We start from the raw sequence: 15,994 nt of genomic DNA, 5'->3' as shown, positions 1-15,994 counted from the left end.
AGGGCCAGGACTGCCTGGAGAAGAGGTTAGATCCCTTGGCTGTTCAGCAGCGTGGCTTGTCTACAAGCACTTCAGTGGCTGATTTCCAATAAAACACGTGGGTCCAGATCTGGAGGGCATGCTGCCCACACCCCAGAAGGAGCCCAGCCAGCTCTTTCCTCCCTTCCTTCAGGCCAGTGGAGGCCGGGCCAGACAGGGCCCTGCTCCTGGTCAGCCCACTCTGGAGCCCCGCCCTGCCCCCCGCCACTGCCCTGGATGGGGGTACTTCCATGTGGCAGTCCTGCCAGGGTGCAGGACCCTCAGCAGGTCCCTGCATCAGCCACCCCTGATACACACTCTGAGGCAGCTCCTGCCGGTGGCCACTGGGTCCTTGGTTCCAGCCCGAGTAGCTAACTGAGCCAGGAGGGGCCCCTCCACAGACTTGACCCTGCCCTTAGGCAGGACTGCTGCTCCCACGTCATCCCTGTTACTGGGGGACACTGAGGCACTGGTGGTGAGCACCACCCTCCCGCTATGTTATGCCCCTGGCCTTGCTGACTGGGCCAGCCTTTCTTCTGCCCACACATCTGCTATTAAGAGACAGAGGACGATGGGGAGGCCAGGCCTCAGTGTGCCGGTTGTGCAGTAGGACACCAGCATGATCCTCCAGTTGCCAGCAGCCCTGACTGGGGAAGGGTCTCCACACTGCAGCTCAGAGGGGCCTGCATGGCCAACAGTTTCACAAAGGACAGATTCTTCCAGAAAGTAGGCCCATCCCCCACCACCCCATCTACATTTCATTTGTGGCCTCTCAGGCTTGATGAAGTGCAGATGTGAGTTACTGCACAGACTGCTCGGAAACAGGAAGTTTGCTGAGGTAGGTGGAGACTCACGGGTGTCTATGTCTCGGGATTTACGTGGGTGTACAGGCCCTAGACTCCAGGGCCAGAGTCCAGCATTCCTGAGCTAGGGCATTCCATGGGGAATGCCTCAGGAATGGCTGTGCGCCTGCAGATGTTCCTATCCTTGTTTAGCATCTTCCCTTAGTTCTGAGTTCGGCCAGGTGGAGCAGGCCACCCTCCCCTTGGTCCACTCACGTCCTCGCCTCCCCCCCACCCTGAAGCACCACTCGGTCTTCCTCATTTGGTGGCGTGAGTTCCTGGGGAGGAGGGAGGTGGTGGCACCTTCTTGCTCTGGGGGCAGAGTTCTCCACTGCTCACGTGCACACAGCATGTCCCGTGGCTTCAGCCCTGGGATGCACCCCCTAGGGCCAGCCTGTCCTTTGGGGAGACACACAGCTTGGGACACACATGTAGCCACACCCAGGCTGCTCTGCCTGTTAGAGGATATGAGCCATTTGTGTTCAAGAGTCAACAGCTGCAGTGCTTAGCATGCCTCCTAACTCAACCTGAGGACAGAGAGTGGGAAAGACTAGTGTTGCGGTACCTTGCCTTGTACAAAGAAAGTACTTGAGGGCAGAACATGGTTTTTTCCTGAAGCCACTGGACAAGCAAACGGAAGAAAGACACCAGCTTTCCTGAGCCCACCTTGGGCCTTCGACCCTCTCCGGATGCACCTGGACAGCGTGGGACATGCCTGGACAGTGTCAGTGCTGTGGGCTTGTTAAGCTGAGTGGGGTTGTAAGGTGCCTGCCAGCCTCACAGTGACAGCTTCTTATCTGAACTCTGCATCCAAAAGATGGAGACAGCACATCGGCCTCCTGGAGAAAGGGCAGTGTGGGGTGGCAAAGGGTGTTGCTGATCCGGGGTCAGCCGGCAGAGTGGTATGATCACTGGATTGTGTGGGCTCAGTGCTCAAGGAGCCCAGCAGTGTCGGGGAGCAAAGGTTCGCCCCGACCAAGGGCTTGGAACAGAGGTTGTAAAGCATGTCACACACACACAGGCACACTCATACACGCACACATACACAGGCACACGCACTCACATGACCCCCGCAGAAGCCCACCCCGTGCCGTGGGGCCTGACCATGCGTGTTGCCCAGAACGAGAGCACCATGTTTCCTCGGGCTTCACTCCCACAGGCAGCAGCCATCAGGGGTGGTCGCAGTCACACAGCATCCTCCCGTCTATGCCACACCCAGCAGAATGCCAAGCGTTAGGGGTGCATGCACTGACAGAGGACCTCACCTGCATGGGGACACTCACGTGACACCTGTCCGCAACACCCGGGTCCCAGTGTGCCGTGTCCGACTCCACTGTGCTGAGGGCCCGAGGGGTGGGCCACTGCTGTCACCCACAGGGGACAGACCTGCAGCCATGCTCGCTCAGGAGACCCCCGCCCTGTGTACACCCCGCCTCTCCACTCTCCAGACAAAGGGGAGGAGTTCCTGTAGTGACCAGGTGGGAGGGAGGCAGCCACCAGCCCTGACCACTGCCGGACTTCCTTTTGCAGAGGCCTGGGTTTTTTCTTTTCTTGGGCAAGAGCAGCCTTGAAATGCGAGGGGAGGGGCCTCAGGTCAGCAGGCCACCCAAGAACATGCTCTGCCCCTCCCGCTCTGCCCTGCTCGGGGCAGCACGTGTCACACCCCCAACACCAAGCCATCTTATCCTCAGGGTGTGTAGGAGTGTGAGAGTGTGTCTCTTTGTGAGTGTGTGCATGCACGTGAGGGTGTGTCCCCATGTGAGTGTGTGTGGCACTGCTGGTGCCAATAGTAACAGGAAGAGGTACTCAAGGTAGACAGAGATAACCCAGAAGGAAACTGTATTTCTCTTGCTCCCTCCCCATTAGCCATCACACTGAGCTGTTTGAAAGACCTCTTTGTCCAAGAGCAGTGGGCTCAGTGTCTGCATCTGAGGACCAGGCCCAGCAGTGTCCAGAGAAGCTGGGAGCTGTGGGAGGACGAGGGCCCTCGGGTGGAGGGGCTGGAGGCACACCGTTTCCCCTGTCCATGTGTTGCACCATTTGCCCACAAGCCATGTGCCACCCTGGTCCCCATGAGCCTTACACCAAGCCCAGCAAATAGAGGACTCCTGGCAGAATCCTGGATCAGCACCCTAAGGGCAAGGAGCACGCGCGCATCAGGGAAGCTTTAAAAGAGAAAACACAGCGTCACTGCCAGTGAGGCCACACGTGCCCTGGTGGGGCTCACCCACACGTGCCTGTTCTGTGCACATATAAGCAGCCACATTCTTGACCTCATGAGACCATCCGTGTAGGTGAGGGGTGAGAAGGCATTACAGAGCGGACGAGCCTGTCCTCATGGTCGCAGGGCCTAGTCAGATTTGAACTAGCCTGTCCTCGTGATCCCGGGGCGTAGTTGGATTTGAACCAGCCTGTCTTCGTGATCTCAGGGCCTAGTCAGATCTGAACCGACTGTCCAACTTCCCCACCCGCACTGCCCCTGGACCCCCGGCACAGGCCGAGGGAGACTGAGGTCCCAGGAGATCTCACCCCTCGGACGCCACCCTCTGACAGGGGAGGGAGACAATACCAGCCCCTTCTCCCTGCGGAGCCTGCTCTTTGGAGGGGCTGACCAGGAGCTTCCACACATCTGCTCAGGCCAGAAGCAGGAGGCACTGCTGTTGACACAATTGTGTGTGTATGTTTGTGACTGTGTGTATAGTGTACGTATGAGAAACTGTCTCATGTAGTGTGTGAATATACATGTGTGACTTTTTGAGTGTGTGTATGTGACTGTACAATGTGTGTGAGACTGTAGTGTGAATGCCTGTATAGTGTGTGAGACTAGTATGAATGTGTGAGCACAGGAGTGTGTGAACATATGTGACTATAGTGTATGAGTGAGTGTGAATATGTGTGCTTATGTGGCTGTATGTGTATATTGAGTGTTTCTAGTATGTGCGTGTGTATGTATGTGAGTGTGTGTACGGTGTGTGTGTGCCCATATTCGGCTGTGTGTATAGTGTGTACATGTGATTGTATGTGTATAGTGAGTGTAAGAGTGTGCTTATGTGGCTGTGTGTATTTTGAGTGTGTATATAGTGTGTGTATATATAGTGAGTGTGTGTGTATGTGACGGTGTATACAGTGAGAGTGTGTGTGTATACTGTGTGTATAGTGTGTACATGTAATTGTGGTTAGCAAGTGTATACATATGTGACCATATAGTGAGTGTGAGAGTGGGTGGCTGTGTGTGTATAGTATGTGAGTATGGTGTATGAATACATACATATGTGACTGTGTAGTGAGTGAGTGTGAGAATGTGCTTGTGTGACTGTATACTGTGTGAGATAAAGAGGAGCTGGGCTGAAGGAAGATGAGCAAACACACAGGAGCCAGAGTTTGGCCATCTGGACAGGACAGCTGTGTTTTTGGTCCCCTCCCCCAAGGTCTGCAGGACTGTAGGGGGGACCTGGTGAAAAAGGTGGGGTCTGTGTGCCCCAGGCTGCAGGAGCAGTGAAAGTGGCACCCACCCGTGGCCCAGAAACGGGGGCTCTGAGACGTGCCCCCAGGGCCTCACTTCTGAGTCCTCTCGGGGACAGGAGTGGTGACGGCGGGTTTGCAGGTTTGCCATGTGGTGGGATGTAGCATGGGAAGGGCCCAAGCATCACTCCAATACACCCCTTCCTGGCCTGGCATGTTTGTAGAGCAGAGGGAGGGGGACATGCAGCCAGAAGTAGTCCATGGCCACCCAACAGCTACCCTGTCCCACAGCGAGGCCGTCTGGGAAAACATGGCACGCATGTGTGTGAAGACTCAGCGGCTAGATGTGGCCCATGTGTGCCTGGGGAACATGGGCCACGCCCGTGGAGCCCGAGCCCTACGAGAGGCCCAGCAAGAACCTGAGCTGGAGGCCCATGTAGCCATGCTGGCGGTGCAGCTGGGCATGCTGGTGAGCAGACGGGCAGACAGACACTATCAAGGGGCAAGGATGGCAGGGTGGGGCCTGTAGGGAGGGGCAGAAGGTGTGGATGGGAGGGCTCCATGGGAGCCAAGGAGACAGGTTGGTTTAGAAGTTAGTCTCTCTCTCTGTCCCTCCCTCTGTCTCCTCTTTTTTCTGTCTCCTTCCTTTTTCTACAGATACCTGGTCTCATTGCCCTGGCTGTGCATGGTTTCTTATCCACATGTGTGGTCTTCCTGCATCCTTGCCTGTTCTTGACCCTGCTCATCCCCATCCTTGTTGCGTGCTCAGCATCTTTGTTGTGAGCCTGCCCTCCCCGCCTGGCCATGTGGTCTCTGATGCTGGACTCATGCTCTGCAGGAGGATGCCGAGCGGCTATACAAGAAGTGCAGGCGCTACGACCTCCTGAACAAGTTCTACCAGGCTTCAGGCCAGTGGCAGAAGGCTGTGGAGGTGGCTGAGTGGCACGACCGTGTCCACCTGCGCACCACCTACTACAACTATGCCAAGCACCTGGAGGCCAGCGCTGACTGCAACCTGGCCCTCAGCTAGTGAGCAAAGACGGAGGAGGGAGATCTGGGGCCCCCAGGGCACGGCATGCAGCCACACCATACTCGACTCTGATGTTTCCAGTCTGCTTCTCCACCTGGGCTGAGTGTGGCACCTTCAAGGTGCAGAGTGGCATCTTGGGCCAGTGGCAGCCCCATTGAGGGGGCTTCTGAGGGAGCATGCATTGGTAGCATTGGGGACTCGGGAGACGGGCCACCCTTTGAGCTGACCTGGCCTTGGTTGTTAAAGAGGCACGCCTTCCCTGAGGCCTGGTGTCAGCTGTGCGCACTAATACCAACTTGCTGGTGGGGCCCGGGGTCTGTGAGGAGAGGTGTGCCTGCGTTGTCAGGCAGCACGCTCACATGGCATCAACCCCGCCACTGACTGGGCCTCCCCAGACAGGCTGTCCTTACTGAGACCCCCAACATGGGGTGCATGTTGGGAGCACAGAGAGGTGGCCCCCACAGTCATCCATGGGTGCCACAGGGACCCCTGCCACTGAGCTGCAGCCCTGACCACCACCCAACCACGGCCTGGAAATGTCTTGCGGCATGACTGCCCCCAGGCACTCAGCTGTCAGAGACTAAGGCCTCTGTCTGCCCCCCACACTCCCAGCTATGAGAAGTCAGATACCCACCGCTTCGAGGTGCCCCGGATGCTGGTGGAGGACCTGCAGTCCCTAGAGCTGTACATCAACAAGATGCAGGACAAGTAAGCACAGGCCCGGGCAGGGAGGGAGATGGAGGCGGGTTCACGGTGGGAAGTGGGCTCAGAGCTCCTGGCTGCCCCGCAGGGTCCTTTGGCGGTGGTGGGCACAGTACCTGGAAAGCCAGGCGGAGATGGATACGGCACTGCGATACTACGAGCTGGCACAGGACTACTTCTCACTGGTGCGCATCCACTGCTTCCAGGGCAACACCCAGATGGTGAGCACCTCACACAGGGCCACCACAGGGAGCCTGGGGGGCAGCCTGGTGTCATCTGTGCAGCTGGGGAGCCTGGGGGGCCAGCCTGGTGCAGGTGGGGAGCCTGGGGGGGCAGCCTGGTGCAGGCGGGGAGCCAGGGGGAGGCAGCCCGGTGCCAAGCCACCCAGACGGGGAGCCTGGGAGTGGGCCAGCCTGGTGCCGTTCTCCACAGGCAGCTGAGATTGCCAACAAGACAGGGAACTGGGCGGCATCCTACCACCTGGCAAGGCAATATGAGAGCCAGGAGGAGGTACGGCAGGCCGTGCACTTTTACACACGGGCGCAGGCCTTCAACAACGCTATCCGCCTCTGCAAGGTGGGTGGAAGGTTCCAGAAAGCTCCCTTTTGGCTGGGCGGGCAGGCGGGACTTCCCTGAGGGACTTGCGGGTACACAGGAGGGGGCGGAGCTGTAGCTGCACCCTCATCTCTCCTCACTCGGCCACCCCCCCTTGCTTGGCAGCCTTGTCCCTGTCCCTCTTCCCACCCCCGCCCCTCCTCAGTATCAACCACATCTCCTAGTGCTCAGGGCTCCTGTCCCAGCTCTGTGAACAGGCCTGGTCCTTCGATCGAGCATGTGGACAATGCATCTATGTGAGCATCTGTGGCCATTGTAACAGAGCACCATAAAGTGGGTGCTTAAAACGCTAGAAACGTGTTTTCTTACAGTTCTGGAGGCCGAAGTCCAAGTTCAGGTTGTGGGCAGGGCTAGGCTCCCTGTGAAGGTTCTAGGGAGGGCCCTTTCTTTTCTCTTCCAGCTTCTGGTGGTCCGAGGTTTCCTTTACTTGTGGCCACATCACTCCACGCCATCTTCCCTGTGTCCCTGTCTCTGTGTCTCTTCTTACACAGACACCACTCACATAGGACCAGGCCCCCCCCCCCGCACTCCAGCATAAATGCATGCTAAGCTAGCTGATAAGGTCTGCAAAGACCATATTTCCAAACAGGGTCCCGCTCACAGGTGCAGGGTTCGGACCTCAATGTGTCTTTTGGGGGGACACAATTCAATCAGTAACAGCACCCATAAAAATGTTCCAACCCTGGTCTCACCTCTGGCGACGCTTCAAGTGTGGACACCCCTCGAGGCAGGCGTTTCTTGCTATGCTTCCTACAATAGAACAGTGGAGGTGCTTCTGACATTTCTGGTCCACAGCCTGCTGCACACTGTGCCCCTCCCAGGCGTCATGGTCACAGGCACGCACATGTCCACCCCCCTCAGGAGAACGGCCTCGATGACCAGCTTATGAACCTGGCCCTACTGAGCTCCCCGGAGGACATGATTGAGGCAGCACGCTACTACGAGGAGAAAGGGGAGCAGATGGACCGGGCGGTTATGCTGTACCATAAGGTGGGCGCTACCCACTAATGCCTCCACATTGGCCATGGGGCAGGCAAGAGGGGCCAGGGGCTGGAGGTGGTCCATGCTCGGACTGTGGCCAGGCCAGTGGTCCTCAGACCGAGCTGTGTCTGCAGGCCGGACACTTCTCCAAGGCCCTGGAGCTGGCCTTCGCCACCCAGCAGTTCCTGGCCCTACAGCTCATTGCTGAAGACTTGGATGAGAAGTCAGACCCCACGCTGTTGGCCCGCTGCTCAGATTTCTTCACTGAGCACGGCCAGTATGAGAAGGCTGTGGAGCTGCTGCTGGCGGCCAAGAAGGTGCCAGAACAAATGCCCCTCTCTAAGAGAATGCTGTTACACACAAAGGAAAGCAATGGCTGGTGCCCCTTCCCTCCCACAATGAATGTGGTGGTCTCTATGTCCGGCCCCTCTGCTCTGTCCTTGTGTTACCATCAGGGAAGCCCCCCACCCGAGGCAGGGTTCTAAGTCTCCAGGGTGGCCCATCCCGCCCTTCCTCGGTGGACTCAACTTCCCTGGTGGGAGGGGTAGGGGAGCGGGGTCCACGGCCCCCTGCAGCCCCAGTCACAGCCCACTGTGGTCCTGGCCCCCACAGTACCATGAAGCCTTGCAGCTCTGCCTAGAGCACAATATGACCATCACTGAGGAGATGGCTGAGAAGATGACTATCTCCAAAGACTCCAAGGACCTGTCAGAAGAGGCGCGGCGGGAGCTACTGGAGCAGATCGCCAACTGCTGCATGCGCCAGGGCAACTATCACTTGGCCGCCAAGAAGTACACCCAGGCCGGCAGCAAGCTGAAGGTGGGTACTGCTGGGGGACCAGGGGCTGGGGGGCCAACAGCAAGCTGAAGGTGGGCACTGCCAGGGGGCCATGGGCCTCGTTCTCACAGTCGCCTGGACGTACGTCACCCATCAGCTTTGACCTCCAGCTTCTAATTGCACGGTGGGAGCTACTCGGCCTTATGGGGCTGGCAACAGCTGAGCCAGTGTCTCTCAGCAGGGCCCAGACTCCGCACACCCAGCAACTGTTCTGGCTGGATCCCTAACAAGCCTGTGATCCCTGTCTAGGCCATGAGGGCATTGCTCAAGTCTGGGGACATGGAGAAAATCGTGTTCTTCGCGGGTGTGTCCCGGCAGAAAGAGATTTACATCATGGCGGCCAACTACCTGCAGTCACTGGACTGGCGGAAGGAGCCGGAGATCATGAAGAACATCATCAGCTTCTACACCAAGGGCCGAGCCCTGGACCTCCTGGCTGGCTTCTATGACGCCTGTGCCCAGGTGTCACCCTCCTCAAGGGGCACTTGGGGCTCTGGAGATGGGGTTGTGGACCCCCATGGGCTCCGGGCAGGGCTTGTGGTTGGGTGCGGAGGGAGGTATAGAGGGAGGCGTGGAGCTTCATCAGGGGTTCTGAGGGCCCTGTCTGTGCAGGTGGAGATTGACGAGTACCAAAACTACGACAAGGCCCACGGGGCGCTGACTGAAGCTTACAAGTGCCTGTCCAAGGCGAAAGCCAAGAGCCCCCTGGATCAAGAGGCCAAGCTGGCTCAGCTGCAGAGCAAGATGACGCTGGTGAAGAGGTTTACCCAGGCCCGGAGGTGTGTGGCACAGGTGCCTGTGGAGCTGCCAGGCCCCCCGCCTGCACTTGAGGTCCCCTGGCCCTGTCCTGGAGGGGTGCCACATCACTCAAGCGCTGTCATTCAGGGGGCCCCTAGAGACTCTGGCGGAGCTCCTTTGGGGGACTGCCTCAGAGCCCATGCCACGTGCTCATTTGGGGAGGTTGTCCAGAGACAGCTCAAACCCACAGAGAGAGAAATCGGGGCGAGGGGTGGGTGAGGCAGCTCTGGGTCAGAAAAGGCCTGTCTGTGAGGAAGAGCTTTACACCTGCTCAGGCGCATGCAGGAATCCACAGTGGCAGGCCATGGTATGAGCTCTTCCCCTCCCCCTCCTTCCAGGCTCCGTTTTCTTGCTGCAGACCAAGTCCCACCTCCAGGTCCTGGCTCCACTCACTAGCTCATCCTCCATCCCCATCCCTTTTCCAAGCCCCATCAGTCACCATGCCCAGCCCTGCGTTTCCCTGGAGCATGCCTTCTGTCCCCACCCCTTCCTCAAGTCCCCGGGGTCTCTGGTCCCCAGGCTACAGGCTCCAAGCCCTGCTGGCCATGCCCTGGAGTCCTTGTGCCCTTCCCCATGTCCATGAGCATATCCTGTGGCCAACAACCTTCCTCCCAACACCCAACGTGCCCTCCACTGTGCCCTGGGCAGGGCTGTGCTCACAAACCTTCACCCCACGTACCTCTGTGGGACCCCCTGTCCCCACACACTGTACCCTGGACGAGGCTGTGCTCACAAACCTTTGTCCCCATGTCCCCCATGGGACCACCTGTCCCCCCCCACACACACACACTTGCCCTGGGCAGGACTGTTCTCACAGACCTCTGTCCCTATGTGCCCTCATGAGATCCCCGTCCCCCAACACTGCCCTAAGCAGGGCTGTGCTCCTGGTCCTCTGTTCTGAGTCAGTACTGAGTGATCAGTAGTGACCAGCTGAATGAAAACATCTAATTCATGAGAATTTCTTTCATAAAACGTTCATCCCACCTACTTCCGGAAGCCCCTCCTCTAGAGTCAGGAAACCCTCTGATGGGGCAGCAACCCAGGCTCCTGGGTGAAAGCTGAGCGTGTCTCCGCCCATAGGATGTACCTGGAGGACCCCAAAGAGGCCATGCGGCAGTGCGAGCTGCTCCTGGAGGAGCCAGACCTGGACAGCACCATCCGCATCGGGGACGTCTACGGCTTCCTGGTGGAGCACTTCCTGCAGCTGGGGGAACACCAGGCGGTGAGGGCCAGGGCAGGCTGTGGACCGGTAGAACCTGTCACCCCTGGGTGGAGAGGGCCCCCAGGCCATGGAGGGCCAGGGCAGGCTGTGGGCCGGTAGAACCTGTCACCCCTGGGTGGTGAGGGCCCCCAGGCCATGGAAGGCCTGGGCGGGTTGTGGGGTGGAACTTGTCATCCCTGGGTGGTGAGGGCCCCCAGGCTGTGGGCAGGCTGCGGGCTGGTAGAACCTGCCACCCCTGGATGGTGAGGGCCTGAGGCCAGGCTGCAGACAGACTGTGGGCCAATAGAACCTGTCACCGCTGTGTGATGAGGGCCCGAGGATCAGGCTGTGGGCAGGCTGTGGACCAAGAGAACTGCTCATCCCCCGGGAGCCCACCCACAATGGCTAGACAATCAGCCTGCGGGTATTGGGGGCACCATGGAGGAGGAGCCCCACCTGGTTTGGGGGTTTTTACCTTTCTTACTTTGAAATAATTTCAAACTGAGAAGTTGCAAAACTAATAGAACTTAGGTTCACCAGTTTTTACTGCATTGCCACATTTCATCTTTCTCTGTATTTACTTAGGAAACCCTGGTGGCACAGTGGTTGAGAGCTAGGGCAGCTAACCAAGAGGTTGGCAGTTTGAATCCACCAGCTATTCCTTGGAAACCCCCACAGGGCAGTTCTACTCTGTCCTATAGGGTTGCTATGATCAGAATCGACTTGATGGTGGTGGTTTTGGGTTTTTTTTATGTGTATTTACTTAAGCTCTCTTATATATGAGTGGGCCCCTGGTGGTGCAGTGGTTAAAGTGCACTGCTGCCAACCATAGGCCAGTGGCCGAAACCCACCAGCAGCTCCATGGGAGAAAGATGTGACTTCCATAAAGATCACAGCCTTGGAAACCCTTTGGGCAGTTCTCCTCTGTCCTATGAGGTGCTAGGAGTCGGAATTCACTCACCAGTTGTGGGTTTGGTATTTGGTGATATACAAAATTTCCTTCTGACCGTTTGAGAAGCACAGTGTCTCACTGCTCATCCACCATTAGTGAGCACCCCTCACAGCGGGCACACTCAGCCACCAACAGACCTTACGGGCAGGAAGCCATACAATGATGGACACTCCTCTCTGGCCCATGTGATGTGTTCATTCCAACATGCTGCGCTACATTGTGTCCCCCGACCCCGTGCTCACTTGTTGGGTCTCTTCAGTGTCCTTTTGTCTGAACAGTCCTTTGTCATCCACAACGTTGATATGTGAGAGAACCCAAAGTGGTTGCCATCTAGTCAATTCTGACTCATAGCGACCCTACAGGACAGAGTAGAACTGCCCCATAGGGTTTCCAAGGAGCAGCTAGTGGATTCGAACTGCCAACCTCTTGGTTAGCAGCTGTAGCTCTTAAACCACTGCAACAAGTCAGTTATTTTCCAGAATGTTCCTTGGTTAGGGTGTATCTGCCATGTCCTCAAGAGCAGGTTAAGGCATGCATCCCAGGCGGATGACTATGAAGGTGGTGCTGCATCCTCCCCAGGGCTCACCTGAGGCCCCCGTCTATATCTATCCCCGTGAAGCAGGTGTTTGCTCCCCGAGTCACGCATGGTGTTGGCTGGTTTCTCTGCTGCATGATGCCTGACAACCATGCAAGGGTCCAGCACTTCTTCTGAAGCACCCTCCCTAGACTGATTCTCACCCAAGCCAGTCTCCATGGGATAACTGCAAAATGCCATTGTCCAACTGAGCCCCGTTCAACACGGTTCCCAGTCAGCCTTCAACTTAAGAAAGCTTCTCCCTCTCCCTCGTTCCATCTGTCTATTTATTACCAACATGGACTCATGAATTCCAATTTTAGTCAGGGGTTATAATTCCTTACTGTCCTCATTGTTTCCAAATTTTAAAAACTAGATTATAGAAATTTTCAAATGTGTGCAAGTAGAGAACAGTTTAATGAACCCCCATGTACCAGTTACCCAGTTATCAACATTTTTCCAAGTTTGTTTCATCTGCTCCCTCCTACCAAGCTTCCTTTGAATAGCTTTATTGTGTTATAATTTACACACAGTAAAGCACGCCCATTCTGAGGATGCAGCTGGAGGGTTTTGATGAGCATTCGCCTACCCACACATCCAGCTTTAGACACTCCATCACCCTGAAAGGTCTCTGGTGCCACTTTCCTATCAGATCACCACTGTACTCATGGCCCCAGCCAGGCACTGATCTGCTCTCTGTTGCCATGTTTTGCCTTTTCTAGAATCTCCTACAAATGGAATCATACAGTATGTAGTCTTTGCACCTGGATTCTTCCACTTAGTACATCTCTGAAATACATCTGTGTGTTGTTATCAGAAGTTCTTCCGTTTTATTGCTGAGTCGTATTCCCTTGTGGAGATGGACCACATCTAGTCTAGCCATTCCTCTGTCGAACCTTTGAGTTGTTTCCACTTTTTTGGTTATTATAAATAACGTGACTGTAGGCATTTGATGACAAGTCTTTGCGTGAACGTAGGTTTTCACATCGCTTGGGTAGATGCCTTGAAGTTGTTTTGCTGGTTCATATTGTTTAGCTGCCAAACTTTGAAAAGTGGCTGGTCATCTTGCATTCCCACCAGCAGTATATGAAGGTTCCAGTTGCTCCACATCTTCATCAACACTTGGTATTGTCAGCTGTTTTAATTTTAGCTGTTGTGGGCATGTGGTGGTTATCTCATTGTGGTTTTAATTTGCACTTCTCTAATAATCACCGATGTTGAGTATCTTCGCATGTTTCGTTGACCACTTGTATATTTTCTTTTGTGTATTTTCCGTTCTTTGGCCCCTGTTGCATTATTTGTAGTTGAGTTTTAAGAGTTCTGTATACATTCTGGATAAAAAGCCGTTTGTTTATATCCCTAGTAATTCTTTATCACGGACATTGTGACTAATCCACTGTAGAGACTCCGGATTCTGTTATGCTCCTCCAAAAAATATTGCTTTTGTTTATTAGGCAGTCATTGTTATGCAACTCAGAGTACAAACTTGCCTCTGTGGTGGATAGTGGTTGAAATCCCTGTTCAGCGTCTTTAGCTTTTGTCAGGCTTCTTGGCATCTCCCCTCCCACCACTACGTGCATAGTCCATAGCCAACCAGAGATTTGGGCAGAATTTATGCTCAGGATTTGGGCTTCCCCTGTATGACTCCCCTTTCCAATGTCTTTCCCTCACATTCCAGCTCTTGTGGTTGACCCAAATTATGGTTCTTTAAGCCCTGGTGGTTCAGTGGTTAAGAGCTAGGGCTGCTAACCAAAAGGTCAGCAGTTCAAATCCACTAGCCACTCCTTGGAAACTCTATGGGGCAGTTCTGCTGTGTCCCATAGGGTCACTATGAGTCAGAATCGACTTGATGGCATCAGGTTTTTTTGGTTTTTTTTAAGCCAGTAAGAGTTTGGGCTTCTGCGTGGGACTTTTCACTGCCCACAGTGGCCTGACTGGGGCCTGCCCAGAGGCAAAGTCATAACAAGCTAGAAATATTCCAAATTCCCTTCTTCCAAGTGTTGACTCCCCTCCAGCTTCTGCCTATTTGTAGTTGTTCCCCAGGGCCAGTTTATGAGTTACTCCACCATTACAAGGCTCTCCTCATTCTTTGTCAATCACAAGTCTGTTATAGTCAGCAGAAAACATTCCACCTGGCTGCAGGTTCCCTTCATGTTCCAAAGTATCCCACCCAGGCCTTGTTAAAACCCAGGAGCTCCACTGCAGCATCTCCTTCTGCTAGAAGTCACATTTCCCCAGCAGATGAAGTCCTAATGAAACTACAGTGACCCCAAGAAACCTCTCTGCCTCTTCCTAAGTACTCACACACCAAGGATTCACAAATTAATTTTAGAAATGTTACTTGTGAACAACATCAGCCTCATTAGGCTGCAGTTTCCAGAATTCACCGGAAAGCTATTCATAAGTGGCTTTTCCTCCCCAGGCCCGAGAAGTCAGCACCAGGAGACTCAGATTTCCGGATCTGATCACTCACTTCCCCTTGACCCCTTACCATTTCCATTCACCAACCCTGTTTGTTGCTGAGAGAAAACAACTCTAAATCTATTACCAAAGTTTCCTTTTTTTTTTCTGGAGAATAAAAGCAAAATCAGACTAGAGAGATGTTACAGACCACTGTTATCTTCAAAGTTTCTGGAAAAATCACATTTTAAGTATTTCACCATACTGTTTGAAGCCTATGGGATTTAGTTAACTCTAAATACCAAAAAAAAAAAAAAGTATAAACAAGTTGAGAAAGTACACAGCAGTTTCCCCTTTCTGGGGAGAGAGCCGTGTCCGTGCCGCTGTACCATCCCCCCTTCACGTGCACACCCCCACCCACTTGGCTGTCACAGGCACCCACTGTGGAAGCTGAGCATCTTCAGTGGCTGCTAGTTGACACAGCCAGTGATATCTCTTCATAGTCCTTCATCCTTGATAGTGTCCATCTTTGTGACCACACCTTTCTTCTGGAAGCTTCTCCTTTGATCATGGAAGCAGCTCTGCGTGCTGAGGGCAGAGGTGCCAGGCCCTGGCTGTACTCAATGATACAGAAGGTTCCTCCTGACCCACTTTGCTTCCCATCCAGCTCCTTGTCCCCTACCCCCTTCACACACACTCCCCAAATTTGGCTTTCTGCCAGGACACTTAACTGCCCTCTGCTCCAGCCACTTCTCCTGTCAGCACAGGCTTCTCTGCTGCTCTGGCCTGTCCTGGGTCTGCCCACCTATGTACCTCTACCCTGTGCTCCCTGCCTGTAATGCTCAACAAACCGTCCTCATCTTCCCCTAGTTTGGGGATGCCTTGGGGCTGCTCCCACCCAGCCCCCAACCCGGCAGGTCTTGTGCGTCTGAGACCTTTCATAAATACCCATGATGTCAATGACCTCTCCCCAAAAAGCATGTATATATATGTATATATAAAACCAAAAACATCACATTACTCTTGATTCTGACTCAGCGACCCACAGGGTTTCCAAGGAGTAGGTGGTGGATTCAAATAGCCAACCTTTTGATTAGCAGCCAAGCTGTTAACCACTGCGCCACCAGGGCTCCAATTTATATATATATATATGTATGTATGTCTTTTGTTGTATTTATAGGTTCCTGGGTGGTACAAAAGGTTAAATGCTCTCGGCTACTAGCCAAGTTTGGTGGCTCTAACCCGCCCAGAGGCTCCTCAGAAGATAGGCCTGGTGGCCTGCTTCTGAAAGGTCACAGCCTTGGGAACCCTGAAGCAGTTCCACTCGGCACACATGGGGCTGCCCTGAGTTGGAGTCAACTTGATGGCAACTGACAACATGGTCTTCACATATATCCCAGCTGTATCCCCCCCAGAATAAAATTACTCCAGTAGTCTTGTCATCTTTAAGACATACTGAGACTTGATCACTGTTCCTCATAAAATAAAGCTGCTAGGAGCTCTGGTCACATCTGAGTTGAGTTAGCACACCTTGGGGAGAAGCTGTAGAAACTCCACTGCCCCCTTCTGGGCATGGGGCCCC

The 15,994-nt window shown here is 54.7% G+C and overlaps 1 protein-coding gene across 6 annotated transcripts in view; it reads left to right on the top strand.

Annotated features, from left to right (window-relative positions):
* IFT140 (intraflagellar transport 140) overlaps positions 1-15,994 on the top strand; it is an 85,480-nt gene that overhangs the window by 68,814 nt on the left and 672 nt on the right. For 5 of the 6 annotated variants that reach the window (XM_064295326.1, XM_064295327.1, XM_064295328.1 and 2 more), the window contains 11 exons: positions 4,614-4,791; positions 5,161-5,351; positions 5,965-6,060; positions 6,143-6,275; positions 6,487-6,630; positions 7,531-7,659; positions 7,785-7,967; positions 8,263-8,469; positions 8,737-8,949; positions 9,100-9,266; positions 10,366-10,507. In XM_064295326.1, the coding sequence (XP_064151396.1) occupies positions 4,614-4,791; positions 5,161-5,351; positions 5,965-6,060; positions 6,143-6,275; positions 6,487-6,630; positions 7,531-7,659; positions 7,785-7,967; positions 8,263-8,469; positions 8,737-8,949; positions 9,100-9,266; positions 10,366-10,507 (1,783 nt within the window). Of the gene's footprint in view, positions 1-4,613; positions 4,792-5,160; positions 5,352-5,964; positions 6,061-6,142; positions 6,276-6,486; positions 6,631-7,530; positions 7,660-7,784; positions 7,968-8,262; positions 8,470-8,736; positions 8,950-9,099; positions 9,267-10,365; positions 10,508-15,592; positions 15,897-15,994 lie in introns of those variants that run through there. The other variant, XM_064295329.1, reaches the window with a different exon arrangement.

This window comes from Loxodonta africana, chromosome 12 (genome assembly GCF_030014295.1).
Source record: "Loxodonta africana isolate mLoxAfr1 chromosome 12, mLoxAfr1.hap2, whole genome shotgun sequence".
NCBI lineage: Eukaryota > Metazoa > Chordata > Mammalia > Proboscidea > Elephantidae > Loxodonta > Loxodonta africana.
Note: the sequence above shows the minus strand (reverse complement) of the source record. Positions and strands in the feature narration are given on the sequence as shown.